A 15,602-nucleotide genomic window follows, 5' to 3' on the forward strand; every position below is an offset into this window, starting at 1 on the left:
GTAGACAGATATAATTAATATCCATAATTTACCAAATTATACTACTAGCTTTATCTTTTTTTTAAGTTTATTTATTTATTTTGAGAGACAGGGAGGGAGGGAAACAGAGAATCCCAGCAGGCTCTTCACTGACACTGCAGAGCCCAACATGGGGCTCAAACCCACCGACTATGAGATCATGACCTGAGCCAAAATCAAGAGTCAGAGAGTTAACCAACTGAGCCACCCAGGTGCCCCTGGACTTACCTCTGTTTGATCACACATCTAATGTAACCGTTTAGGTTGTTTCACTGTTTAGCTAGTATAAATGATACTATAATAATAAACTTATCTTTGGTAAAGTTTTTCTGTGTTTTTCTAGAAAAGAATCTCAGTAAAAGAATTACTAGGTTAAATAAATATATTTTTAAACCATTATTTTGTACTGTTACTATGATTTGAAAAGCAATATGTGCTAAGGAGGAATGTTTATTAAATATGGTAAAACTATGGGACACCAGGTGGCTCTGTCAGTTAAGCACCTGACTCTTGGTTTCAGCTCAGGTCATGATCTCATGGTTTGGAAGATTGAGCCCCGCATCGGGCTCCATGCTGACAGCACTGAGCCTGCATGGGATTCTCTCTCTCCACTCCCCGCCTCTCGCCGCCATTCACATTTGCATGCTATCAAAATAAACAAATGAACATTTTCAATACATAAATAAAGTAAAACTAAATGAAAATGAAATAATTCATACTGCCTTGAAACTTCCCACTTCCAAGTAATGGCCTCCAGGCACAAAAATACACATCACCATTTTTATCTTTATTTTTGCATTGCATTTCACATTACTATTTGCCATTCTAATATCACATACTAATACAGCAGAGATGTCTATTTCTCAAATTAATAATTGCATATTTCTGAAAATTAGCAAACATTTACAATTTAGCCTCTAAGTAAAGGAGGGAATAGTGGCTACTGAGTTGTGTCAGGAGAGTTAGACTAAGTTCTCTAAAAGATCAAACAAAATTCCAGATAACCTTTAATAGTGAGTTCACACACACACACACACACACACACACACCCCTATCTATGCTTTCATGAGATCATTCAATTCCTTGACCTTCCCATCTTATTTTCCCTCAATAGGTCTTAACTTACTCAACTTAGAATTCACTTCCAGGATCAACATACCCCCTCATGGTTGGGTAATAACTACCATATTGTTTCTTCTTTTAGGATAACTTCTTAGAAATGGAATTAGTAGTCAAAAGGGTATTTCATAATGTTTAATATATTATTAAGGCTTTGTCTTTCTTGCTCTCAATAATCTGTTTAACCATTATTCACAGTCCTACTATTTTTCAATTTTTGTGCTCATGTGTTCACCTCACTTCCCACATCCCAAGTATATTTATTATCGGTAGGCACTGTTGTATTGCAGACACAATTAAAAAGAACTATTTTAATACAATAAAATATAATATGGAGAAAATGTGAGATCATAAAATTTTCTAAGGAGGTGATAAAAGTAAAAGAATGTATTTTGGTGTAAAACCCTATTATTTGTAACACCTACTCCAAGCATCAAGTTTAAAACTACACACAAGTGGGGTGCCTGGGTGGCTTAGTCAGTCGAGTGTCTGACTTCCGCTCAGGTCATGATCTCATGGTTTTTGAGTTCAAGCTCTGGACAGGGCTCAGTGCTGTCAGTGCAGAGCCTGCTTTGGATCTTCTGTCCCATTCTCTCTCTCTCTTTGCCCTCCCTGACTTGCACTCTTTCAAAAATACATAAACATTTTACACACACACACACACACACACACACACACACACACAGATACTGTCTGTCACCCATTCAACCAGCAAATATTGCAGAACAAATAGGTGCTGGTCTCTCTCAGGTCTTAAGATAGTAGAACAAATAATATTTAACCATCATCTTACATAGTACTCCGTCACACATTCAAAGTTTCAATAAGTGGAATTGATAATACTTTATACACATGGTCACAGATTTCTTAGGAAAGGGGAATTAGAGGTGATTTGACCTCTTAACATGGGTCAGTGCTGAGCCAAGCTCAACCAATTCTGGCAGAAATGCTGTCATACTACTTTAAAATGGCAAATGCCTTAGATTTCATTATATCCCTTGGTGATATTCTGGTATTCATAATCACAAATGACAATCATCAATATCTACTGCAAAGCTAATTTCAAAAAAATGCAGAATAGTGAATATTCTTGCAGAAAAGTCAAATGACAATGACACCATATTTACTATTTTGATGTTAAAGCTAGACGACAGACACGTAGCCAACTGGCACAACTGAAGTTCCTCATACCCCTATTTGGTATGTTTTTTCGAGCTGGGTCCAAGAAATCTCTATCACCCAAATAAATTCACTGGGCAGATTCTGAACTCACCATTCATTCCGTCACACTTTGAATTCCCAACATTAAAGCAGGAAGTTTTCATGTTGCCAGGAAGGACATTCCACCATTTGTATTCAAACCCAAGCGCAGGCTCCATTCCAGCTGGGCATGGCCTACACTCTACCAGAGACAAGAGAAATTAGCAGTTACAATTCAACTGCATCTGGACATCTTCCTCTTCCTTTGTTCCAAGGACTACTAAACTTTAATTACCACAAAGGCAAATGGGAAGGAGAGATACTAGAGTGTCAATTCTCTTAAGAGTTAATAACTTTTTCTAGGGACGCCTGGGTGACTCAGTTGGTTAAGCATCTGACTTCAGCTCAGGTCACTATCTCGTGGTTCCTGAGTTTGAGCTCCACATCAGGCTCAGGGATGTCAGCTCAGAGCCCGGAGCCTGCTTCGGATCCTGCGTCTCTCTCTCACTCTCTGCCTCTCCCCAGTGTTCACTCTCTCTCTCTCTCTCTCTCTCTCTCTCTCTCTCTCTCTCTCTCTCAAAAATAAACAAACATAAAAATAAAGAATAATTTTTTTCTAAAGCAATCTGGAAAGAAAAATATTTCTGGATCCATATACACTTGACTCACATGAAAAAAGTAAAAGGAAAAACATGAAATCTTTTACAATTACTTTTTCCTTAAATCTGAGGGTAATATCAAATCACCCTCCACAAGAAAGGAACCTCAAACTAGTTCTCTTATATCTGACCTTAGATATATATCCTTCTACCTTATGATCAAGGAAATATTTCACCCTTCCTATTGGTTAATAAACTTAACTGAGTACTGTATCATTTAATTATGAACTGATTACTTGAAATTCAAAATATCAGCTATGTTGAAAAATGATAATGGTTGTTGAGAGGTGTGGAAAGAGGCAGGTTTATAAGTAAACCTGATTTAAATAAATATCTGCAACAATGAAATGGAAGGATCCTTCCCAACCACTTCTGAATTTACCCCACACACCTTGCATTAATCATGTCAACAGAAAAAAATGTTTAGTGAACAAACATGTCTTGAAACCAAAGTACTACTACAGGACATATTTTTACGTAACCTGGTCAGTGATAATAAACTAGATATTATTTTCCACAATTTTGCAGAAGGGAAAACTGAGGTTCAAAGGGCTAAGTAACTAGGTCCCTGAGTGACTCAGTCAGTTAAGCATCCAACTCCAGATTTCAGTTCACATCACAATCTCACAGTTCGTGCGTACAAACCCGGCATTGGGCTCCATGCTGACAGTGCAGAGCCTTCCTGGGATATTCTCCCTCTCTTTCTCTCTCTCTCTCTTTCTCTCATCTAACCCCACTTGTGTTTTCTCTCTCTCTCAAAATAAGTAAACTTTAAAAAAAGTTTAAGTAACTTAGATAGATCATACTAAAGGTAAATAACTTTTTCTAGGGATGCCTGGGTGGCTCAGTTGGTTAAGCATCACACTATGGCTCAGGTCATGATCTCGTGGTTCCTGAGTTTGAGCTTTGCATCAGGCTCAGGGATGTCAGAATGTGGATTCAAAACCACGTCAATCAGACTCCTGAGTCCTTCTCCTGCTATCTTTAACAGGCTCTAGACAGTAAATAGACAGCATGGCTATATTCAAGTGAGATGACTACAAATGAAATGCACTGTAATTTTTGCCTATGAAAATTAAAACAAACTCTGCACTACTTTCTATATTATTTGATAAGAACTCAAACTTTCCCAACTGTACGCTCTGAAACAGTTTAGAGTCTATTTTCACTGCCATGTGATCAAACAATTTTTGCTATTATTATAGCACAAAATGTGAATTAGAAGAGGCTATATTTTATGCTTGCATTAACATATGTGTACACTCCCACCGAAAAAGGAGTGCTTATTCTTAGTCAGTAAGAATGCTGGAATTTTTTACCAATGTGGAAGGCAGAGTCATCCCATTAAGAGAATATTACACACATTAGGGGCACTTGGATGGTCAATCACTTAAGCGTCTGACTTTGGCTCATGTCATGATCTCACAGTTTGTGGGTTTGAGCCCCGTGTTGGGCTCTGTGCTAACAATTCAGAGCCTAGAGCTCTGAATTGGATTCTGTGTCTCCCTCTCTCTCTGCACCTCCCCTGCTTGCACTTTCTCTCTCTCTTTCTCTCTCAAAATTAACAAACATTTTAAAAATTAAAAATATATATATTAAAAAAAGAGAATATCACACGTATTACATAAAATGCCCCTAGAAAGCTATCCTTGTATGCCAAAGAAGCCCTCATCTCATAATTCATTATGCTATTTCTCAACTCTCCTTCAGTCTCCGTGAGATAATTATGTTTTATAAAGAAGTCTTTCATAAAAACAGTTAACAAGATCACAATAGTCCAGCAAGATTATTTTGCTAAAGGTCCAATTCTTGGACCCATTGGCATCCTACCCTTTGTTCCATCCGAAAACGTTCCAGGGGGACAGGGATGGCAAGAAGATGATCCATTGTTATAAAAGCCAGGGTTGCAAGGTGGACAATCCTTCTTCTCTCCAGAAGGGGGCAACCTAATAGCATCTGTGAGATCCTCCCGGCAGATTTTGGGCTCTATCCATTTGTACATAATTTGCGTCTGAGGGGAAAAAAACTTGCAGGTGACATAAAATATTTTATTTGCTTTAAATTTCCAATAGCAAAAATGTTAAACAGAAAACCTAGGAAGAGTCAAACAGTGGAAGAATAGAAGAGCCAGCAGAAAAGAATCTAAAACATTAGTGACAAAAATGGGACAGAAAGAAAAACCTTTGGTGGAACAATGACGGTGATTTCCAAATGTTGTCACTATGAGCTACAGACGGTCTTACCGCATTCATACAGCACGTTCTTCATCGTGGAATTCCTCTTTAAAATATAGACACGTGATTAGAACCCTTACTCTTCTAGCTACTCATTCCCTTTATTCCATAACTGACGTATGTTTCTATGTAGAGACCACTATTTTATTTTTGAAAGAGACAGACAGACAGACAGACAGGGTGTGAGCAGGGGAGGGGCAGAGAAACGGAGACACAGAACCTGAAGCAGGCTCCAGGCTCTGAGCTGTCGGCACAGCTCACATACTCAAAGTTGGCTCAAACTCACAGACTGGGAGATCAGGACCTGAGGCGAAGTCAGATGCTTAACTGACTGAGCCACCCAGGTGCCCTGAGACTATTTTCATTTGGAGATCTCCACAACTCTCTTCCTTTCCCTCCCCTCTGGCACATAACATCATGCCTAGCACAACATGATCTTAAAATAACAGGTATATTTCTTTAAAAAGACTATGGTATTTTGCAAATATATGTGGTTGCTTTCTGAATCTTTTTCAGTATCCTGATGTTAGACTCTAAGAGTCATAGCTAAAATAGTTCTAATTCTGGGCTCTGTTACAGGTGCTTCTAACATCAAGGTTAAGTCAGCCTCTGCTCTAACAGACAGTAATCTTTTAGACCTCATCCTCTTGTACTCTCTCTCACACATACTACACCCTTATATGATACAAAATACAACAAAATAGCTGTAACTCAACCAAACTCAGAAACTTGTGATTATAAAATTACCCTCACTTTGAAACCAGAAAGATTGAATGCGTTAGCCATTTCACAAACAAAATCAATATGCCCTATAAAGAAAAACAAAGAAACTATTCTAAATGCAAATAGAAAAATAATTTCTTTCCTAACTATTGTTTTTAAAATGAGACTCGGTTTCCTTCAATAGGCATATAATCCAGTCCATCTTTCTCCTTTAAAACAATTTTTGCAATAAGTCTAATACTGAAGCTAGAGAAACAAAATTAAAACCACTTTTCTATAGCTATTTCCACCTATAGCTATTTCCAGTTAATAGAAAATTATATAAAGCACACCCATTAGACCACTCAATTTTACTCTCAAGTATGCTCTTAGGGAAGAGCAAATTACCTGATCTGAAGAAGGGTGCTTGAGAAAATTGTTCAAAAGGTAGTTGTCTCAACAGAATTATAAATAATGTGTTTTCCCTTTTACAACTCTCTCTTCCTGCATTCATGTTATGGCCCACATCATGATACAGTCTAACCCGCCACTGCACCCATCAGCCTCTCTCTTCCCATGTGGAAAATGATGGCCACTCCTGCTGAAGCTTCCTCAACAGCTAAAAGAATAAACTAGATCCTGCATCCAGCAGAGGTTTTCCACTCCCCTGAAAGAGGCAGTCTAACATTCTGAGAATCTAAGCAAATGGAACATCATCATACTGTGGGGATCGCCTTTTTAGAATTCTGGCTCAGGAAGTATAGGAAAACAAATGTCCAACCCAATCAATTCACAAATTTACTGATTTGTTTGGACATTAATAAAAATCCCACTGAGTTAGGTGTGAGCTACCGCACCATTGGAAATAGGTGGTTCCCACGTGAGTGTGGGAGTGGGGTGGGGCTAAGCGGAGCATGCACACTGATTTTGGGGGCTCGCCTCATACTCTTCCCCAGCACTTTGGGAGGTCAGTATTATTACCCTCAAGTTCATAAATGAGGAAGCTGTGGGAAAGAGCCGTGAAACAACTTGTCCAAGAATTAGACACGGCTAGTTTACAGTAAAGTAACACTAATCAAGAAAAGCCAGTTGGGTTAGGGCAAAAATAGTAAAATATGTAAATATATTATTGACCAAGTCAGCTGACCACACGAGTTTCAATCCAAGCACAGGAAATGTTTAAAAATTAGAAAACGTGCACCATCTTTAAACTTAAACATTGAGAAGCCAAATTTCAAATGCTCTATAGTAAAAGTTTGGTTTACAAAACCTCTTGCTTCACATGGCAGATTGATGCTATGCCTCCCTTTCCAACGGGGACAGATGCTCTCAAGTGGAGCTGACTAGGGAAAGATAATAATTAATCTAAGTGATACTTAGCACCATATGGCTCACAGCACAGGTGAAAAATCAACAACCAACTCTTTCTTTGGCAAGTTGGGATAAAATTATGAAATATTTTATGAAACCAAAAAACCCTCATAAAACAAAACATCAGATTGTTAGTAAGATTAGAAAAGATCTATAGTGTCTGACTATATTTATATTAAGCAAGAATAAAATACTTTTTAGATGAACACACAGAGGTATCAATTCTCATGTCAAAATAAAATTTGAGACTGGGAAGACTAAATTTAGACAAGTTTTTAGACTGACTTTGTCTACGATTGTCAACTTTCTTCCTGCAAATGTCCCTGTACAGAAGCACGAAGGCTTTGTAGACTGGCTGAACTCATTTGAGCTAAGTTTCTAACTGATGTTCTAACATGTATGTTCCTAACCAAGCCGACTGTTACTTGCCTTCCTGCCTTTTTCAATCCTCAGTCTTTTCCAGTAGTGAGTCACTGGGCCCTCATCACTTTGTCTCTCCAACATGCCCACATCATTCTGCCAGGTTGTGTCCATCCCCTCCTTCAAAGCCATGCTCTAAATCTGTATCAAGTAAAATTTCATGATTGTTTTCTTTAAAATATTTTTCTCAACATCGACACATGCTCTCACCGTGTCCCCAGCTCACTCTACATACCAGCATTCGCCTAGATTCCTTTTCTGTGAAAGTTCTACTGTTTTCTATGTCCCCTTGTGGTTACCTCCATGTCCCCTTTCTAAATGTATCAAAGCTTGGGTCCCCTTCTTCCTTTGTGTGGAAGACACTATCGGGATTGAACATTGTACTGGATGTTCTAGCCCCGGCTTTAGAAAATGTTCTAAAATTAGATTGGGGTGAAAACACTAAAAACCCTGACCTAAGGCTTTAAATGGATACATTCTGTGCTATGAGAATGACATCTCAATAAAGCTGTTAAAAAATATTTTAAAGAAGACTATCATGAAATTTTATTTTATAGAAATTCAGAACTTTTTAATCACTGAGAAATGCCATGGTCTTTTCCCATCATCCTAATTCAGTAACACAGTTTCCAGTTATATTTGACTTGCTTAAACCATGTAGAAAGACAGGCAGTTATAAAACTTGTATTCCTAATACCCTATTTTTTAATGTCCCCTACATCTTACCCTTGCCATGTAATTCACGATTACTGTGTAAGAGACATTGAGCATTTGGAATAACTTAGAGCACTGATGTCCACTAAAGGGCAAAGGAAGTAGTAGACAAATTCCATTAATTGCCTAGCCTCCGGGATGACTAAGTTACACAGTCTAATGTCCTCTCTCAAAAAGGCTTCCTTTTAGAACCCTAAAACATCCTGCCCTGCCAGGCACCCTTCTAACCTTGGCAGCAACCTTCCTCTATGACACAACATGCTGCTCCAGAACAGGGCAGATCTGCTCATTAGAACAGAGTGTGTCAATGGAATTTACCTTCTATAAAGTTGCCCAAATTCTGCCTTATGGAATAACACAGAAAAGTCTATGTCTTCCTTTCTATGATTTCCCTTCTCATGCTTTAGCTTACTATTTAGGAAGTTTTCATTAAGTACCTATTAGGCATAGAAGAAAGTACTGTGGGGAATTTAAATATTTATAAGACAAATTGTTTGCTCCAAAGGCAGCTACAGTCTAATAGCAATAAGACAGATTCACAAACTGGTATAATATATTAAAGAAAGGAAGGAAGGAAGGAAGGAAGGAAGGAAGGAAGGAAGGAGGGAGGGAGGGAGGGAGGGAGGGAGGGAGGGAGGAAGGAAGGGAGGGAGGGAGGGAGGAAGGAAGGAAGGAAGGGAGAAAAAAGAGAAAAGGAAGAAAGAAAAGAAAGAAAAAATACTTGAAGAGGATATAAAAGCAATGGATCTGGAAACAAGCATGATTACTGTTAGAATCCCAGTCTTAAAACGTACTGGCTCTGGCTACCTGTAACCTTCTGGAAATTACTTTAACCTCATCAAGCCTGTTTTCTCATCTACAAACTGGGTATAATAATGTTTCAATTGCATAGCTGTTGAGAAAAATAATTAGAGGCGATGTTTGAATACAAATGCAGAGTGAGTGTGCACACAATTATGTAAATGTAGGTGCTTTTGTCATTAATACCATCATTTCTATTACTGTCATTATTGTCACCCCACCATCATTTCAAAGAGAAACATGAAATGTCATGGATATTCAAAGAGATCAAATCTCCTTGGACTAAAGTAGAAAATGTCAAAAAGATGATCAAAATTCCTCTGTCCCGTCGTGTCTTTTCTTCAACCTGAAAAAATAGTTCCAGCAACTTCAACTATACTTCATATTAAAGAGTTTAATATCCTGGCCCCTCTACTTTAGATTCTGCCCATTTTGTCAAAATTATCTCGAGCCCTCTGCCACAGACAGAACTCGCTAACTGCGCTAGTCATTCATTCACTTACTAATTCTCTCATTTATTAATTCATTCCAAACATGCTTCATTATCTTCTATGTTCCAGGTACTCTACTAGGCTTAGAGATTTTTTCTTTTGAAGTGATTAAGAACACGTTTAAGCTGAGAAGGAAACAGTCATCTTCACAAGAACTGTGTTTGCAACAAGGTAAACTGATCCCAAAACACTAGCAAACCTTCTAGGACCACTATGAAACTATGAGGAGAGGTATACAAAAAGTTATGTGGGAATTCTCACAATATCAAGACAATCTTGCCATGTCTATTCATGTTATTTAAGAGTAGAAGAGTTCTGTGAAACTGCCCAGAATCACTTTCTTTTTATTGTGGTAAGAGACACCATCTTTTCCTCTTTAGGAACAGACTTGTGTGACACTGAGAGGAACAGTTAGTTACACAGTCTCAGCCACAGGGATCAGCCTGTGAACGAAGCTGTCCAACCAGAGTACCCCATGCTACTGGACAGGGTGGCTGGTGTGGGGTTGGCTCGTGATTCAAGCAGGACTCATAAGAGTTTTTTCTGAAAGTTTGGTCAGTGCCTCCCTCTGATCAAAAGCTGTGAGGTTGATAGTGGAGAAGCCAGCAGGCATCTGGGGCCACAGGAACAAGCTTGCCTCCGAAGGAAATCAAAATGTACCAAGAATTCCAATGAGAAGACCAAGAGAAAAATGTCTTGATAACGCTGTTTGCTCTATGTTGACTTCCCATTCAAATGAATCAAGAGACTCCTGCCCTCTTCCACCCACCCCAAATGCTAAAGGTATTTTCTAATTTCATCAACAGAATTGTCAATCATCTCCAGGTGTGGAAGCAAAACTGACACTTGGCTTTGCAGCCATGCAGAAGAAACATGTATCACATCCCACTGTCAGGGCAAGGAAGGGAATTACTATCCACCCTGAGATAAAAGACCAAAAACAAAAAAGTTACTCTATTTGCTCTGGTACTCAAAAGAAATAAAAGCTTAATAAGCCTTATGTATCAGTGGTTGACTCCCTAGCAAAATCATCTTATCCCTCTAACTTCTGCGAGCAGATCTGAGACAGATTTCATATTCCTTTTGGATAGGGTGACTCGTTTTTCAATGATGTACCCACTTAATTGAAAAACCCACTTCACATTCTTGGGAGGTTTTTTCCCATTTAAAGGTCTGTTGCACTTTTTATTCCATAAGCCAGATTCTGAAGTTTGGAGTCTTTTCGAAATATTTTTGGCAAGTTAATGTTTTCTCTATTCTAAATACTTTAATATCTGAGACGTTAACACGAATAAACGCTGACTTGGCTAATTTGAGCTCACTGTTTAAGCACATACACTGAGGTCTCTCTAAATTTGACTTCTGTCCTTGTCCTCAGCTTTAATGATTTACAGTTCAACACACTTATCCCTAATATCCTCATGCAAGTTGAGGATTTTTAAATCAAATGTTGAAAATAATTCATGTGTACTCATATCTTCTTAGTATGACTTTGAATATATATAATTACTTTGCTAAATTTATATTCCTACAGCCAATACATGGTCCCAACGACACTCCTAGTTGATATCCATTAAGTCAGACATTACATATAGCTCCTCAATTAACAACATATCCTCTGAACCCGATCATTTAGTCTACGACTCCCTATCTTAGCCATTGGGAAATCAAAGAAACTGGGTCAAATATTCTGCTGAACATTAAAAGATGACTTCTCTCAATAATTACCTGGCTATTAGCAAGGTCAAGATTGTTTAAGTTCAAATCTCAAGCACTGAGTCTGTGCATCGGCTTGGATGCAGCCACATGAGTATATCTCAGTATATGTAAAAAGTGGGCTATGAACAACCTTTTGAAAACAGGGGCACCTGGGTGGCTCAGTTGGTTGAGTGTCTGACTTTGGCTCAGGTCATGATCTCGCAGTTCATAGGTTCGAGCCCTGTGTCAGGCTCTGTGCTGACAACTAGCTCAGAGCCTGGAGCCTGCTTCGGATTCTGTATCTCACTCTCTCTCTGAACCTCCCTTGCTTGTGCACTGTCTCTCAAAAGTAAATAAAAAACATTAAAAAAGAAAGAAAGAAAGAAAATAAAACATACACAAAAATTTCAGGTTAACTCACCACCATGAACCCTCCCTCTTCTCGCATAAGCCTCTGTCATTAAATGGAGCTAATGCGACCCCCTACCCACATTCCCACACTCCAGTCTCACTCCTACCTCATTAGTTCTTCAGACACACCATGCTCCCTCCTACATCAGATCTTCACCAATCTGCTCCTCTTTTCAAAATGCTCTTCTTCCATACCTGGTTCTGAAGCCTGCCGAGGTTAGGTCAGATCCCCATAAAACCCAGACTTCTCTTGCTGTAGCACTAATCACAGTTGGAAATACTGATTTTCTTTCTGACAGAATATGTCTATTACACCGAAATCCAGACAAGGGGTTCTCAAACTGCAGAGATCCCAGGCCACCAGAATCAGAATTACCAGGAAACTCCTTAGAAATATGAATTCTCTTGGGGCACCTGGGTGGCTCAGTCAGTTGAGCATCCAACTCTTGGTTTTGGCTGAGGTCATGGTCTCATGGTTCTGGGAGTTTGAGCTCAGTGTCAGGCTCTGTGCTGGCATCATGGAGCCTGCTTGGAATTCTCTCTCTCTCTCTCTCTCTCGCTCTACCCCTCTCAAAAATAAACAAATAAACTTAAAAAGATAAGTAAATAAATAAAAAAAGAAATATAAATTCTCAGGTCCCACCCAAGATCTGCTGAAACTGAAAATCTGGGACAGGAACCTCGAGGTGAGTGGGATGCACACAAAAACCTGACAACCACTGCTCTACAATCTATGAGGACACTTACCTTCTTCTTCTGCCTGTCCTTGGCTCTGCCCGCATCACCTAGCACTCTGTATGTAGGCATTCCACATTTTTTGTGATGTTAATAAGAGTCTCTCAATCAGGATTAAAAGGGTTCAGTTAAAAAATAATTAAAGTATTTCTGAAAAATGTTCCATATTGGTGGAAAGCAATCAAATAACTGAACTTCAGAATGAATACAGAAGCCTGCAACATTTCTGTGTCACATAAATTATCATGTTCAAAAGTCTGTATACATCAGTAGCTACTTCCCTTGAGGATCCTTTCCAAACAGGGGGAAAATAAGATCAAAAAGAATACGACAGAACAAAAGGAGCCACAGTCATTGAATGACCTGAAAACATCACTAAACCAACAGCAAATCACCAGGCTGAGCCAAGCAAGAATAAAATACCTTTTTTATTTTTCAAAAACTTCATTTATTTTGACAGAACACAAGCGTGCAGGTACAGGTGGGGGAGGGACAGAGAGGGAGAGAATCCCAAGCAGGCTCCACACTGTCAGTGGGAGCCCAATGCAGGGACTTGAACTAATGAACTGTGAGATCAAGACCTGAGCCAAAATCAAGAGTTAGATGCTTACCTGACTGAGCCACCCAGGTGCCACTAACATACCTTTTTAAAAGGTGAAACCAGAACAAAGGAAAATGTTGAAATAAAACAAAAATAGAAAAAAATCAAATTCACATTGTAATCTTTTTTTCCTCACTATATCTGTTAGATTTCTATTGGTTTTTGTTTACTTCTGAAGCTAGACACATTTATCTTGAAATAAGTCTCAAATCATTTTTTAAAGATTCCCTGAGTTTATGGAGTGCTAGTGCAATGGGTTATTCTACACTAACAACATGTTCAGTTGTTACCTAGACTCAACAAAAAACAAAATTTGTGTGAATGTGTGAACACAACATGCCTGAGGGTACATGTGTGTGCACACATGTGCCTGTGCATGTGTCCATGTTCTGTGCATTTGACATTTACTGTATGGCTTTATCTCCTTTAGGCCCAGGTCAACTAAATCCTGTCACAGTATTCACTGACATAATAAAAACAGGACTTTTAAATATTTTCATTATAGCAAGACTAGAACCATTTGTATATTAAATCTTACTCACTTAAGCTTCAGTATTGCTGAATTAGTGATTACTATATACAATAGAGTATATTCAATTCACCTTACTTAAGTAGGACAAGTTTAGCTTTAAAAAATTTAGTTAAGTACCATTATTTCAAATTACTTTCAACCCACCTTAGTGGTTCTCTACATGTATTTTCTAAATGGAAATACCCCTTCTTTGCCCTCTATCATAGGGCCATCAAGATCTTACTTTATAACTCCTTCTAATTTAAGGGCTGTTTGAGTTACTGTCCTTATTAAAAATAATACATATAAAGTTGTTAAAATTTTGCACTAATTTAGGGGTGCCTGGATTGCTCAGCTGGTTGAGCATCTGACTCTTGATTTTGATTCAGGTCATGATTTTGCAGTTTATGGAATCAAGCCATACATTGGGCTCTGCTCTGACAGTGTGGGGCCTGCTTGAAATTCTCTCTCTATCCCCTGCCCTGCTCATTCTCTCCCCCTCAAAACAAACTTTATAAAGTTTTGTCAACTAATTTAAGCTGGCCTTCCCTTGAATTATTCTGAGTCAGTAATGGCTCTCTTGTAAATACTAGAATGTGCTTGGTCTTAAGTATTCAAAAGTCAATTATTAAAATAATTTTACGACTAAGGGTAAGATTAATAATAATATAAAAATAAAAAGTACACACTAGAAACTAAGGATACAAAATGAAGAACAAAAGCAATACTGACATCTATCTCTTTTCTCCAAACTAGATCAAGAAATTAAATGCTGCTGGGGTGCCCTGGTGGCTCAAGCATCAGAGTCTAGATTTTAGCTCAGGCCATGATCCCAGGGTCATAGGATTGAGCCCAACATCAGGCTCTGCATTCAGTGTGGAGCATGCTTAAGATTCTCTCTCTCTCTCTCTCTGCCCCTCTACCCTGCTTGCACTTTCTCTCTAATATAAATTGGCAAAGAAGTCAAACTTTCACTTTTCACAGATGACATGATACTCTACATGGAAAACCTGATCAACTCCACCAGAAGCCTTCTAGAACTGATCAACGAATTCAGTAAACTTGCAGGGTAGAAAATCAATGTACAGAAATCAGTTGCTTCCCTGCACACCAATAATGAAGCCTGGAAAGAGAAATCAAGAAACTGATCCCATTCACGATTACAGGCAAAACCATAAAATACCTTGGAGTAAACCTAACCAATGATGTAAAAGACCTATATGATGAAAACTATAGAAAACTTATGAAAGAGATTGAAGAAGACACCAAGAAATGGAAAAACATTCCCTGTTCATGGATCAGAAGAATAAACATTGTGAAAATGGCATTACTACCCAAAGCAATCTACACATTCAATGCAATCCCCATCAAAATTGCACCAACATTCTTCTCAAAGCTAGAACAAACTATCCTCAAATTCGTATGGAACCATGAAAGACCCTGAATAGCCAAAGACATATTGAAGAAGAAAACCAAAATGGGAGGCATCGCAATCCCAGACTTTAGCCTCTACTACAAAGCTGTCATCATCAAGACAGTATGGTATTGGCACAAAAACAGACACATAGACCAATGGAATAGAATAGAGAACCCAGAACAGGCCCACAAATGTATGGCCAATTAATTTTTGACAAAGCAGGAAAGAGTATCTGATGGAAAAAAGACTGCCTCTTTAGCAGGTGGTGCTGGAAGAACAGGACAGCAACATGCAGAAGAATGAAACTAGACCACTTTCTTACACCATTCACAACAATAAACTCAAAATGGCTGAAGGACCTGAATGTGAGACAGGAAACCATAAAAACCCTAGAGGAGAAAGTAGGAAACAACCTCCTTGACGTCAACCGCAGCAATTTCTTACTCGACACATCCCCAAAAGCAAGGGAAATGAAAGCAAAAATGAACTCTTGGGACCTC

The 15,602-nt window shown here is 38.6% G+C and overlaps 1 protein-coding gene across 4 annotated transcripts in view; it reads right to left on the reverse strand.

The window, feature by feature from the left end:
* KIAA1324L (KIAA1324 like) overlaps positions 1 to 15,602 on the reverse strand; it is a 179,149-nt gene that overhangs the window by 44,292 nt on the left and 119,255 nt on the right. For all 4 annotated transcript variants that reach the window (XM_029928244.1, XM_029928252.1, XM_029928237.1 and 1 more), the window contains 2 exons: positions 4,827 to 5,007; positions 2,411 to 2,539 (listed from right to left, as the gene is read on the reverse strand). In XM_029928244.1, coding sequence (XP_029784104.1) covers positions 2,411 to 2,539; positions 4,827 to 5,007 — 310 coding nt within the window. The remainder of the gene's footprint in view (positions 1 to 2,410; positions 2,540 to 4,826; positions 5,008 to 15,602) is intronic.

This window comes from Suricata suricatta, chromosome 2, assembly GCF_006229205.1.
Source record: "Suricata suricatta isolate VVHF042 chromosome 2, meerkat_22Aug2017_6uvM2_HiC, whole genome shotgun sequence".
NCBI lineage: Eukaryota > Metazoa > Chordata > Mammalia > Carnivora > Herpestidae > Suricata > Suricata suricatta.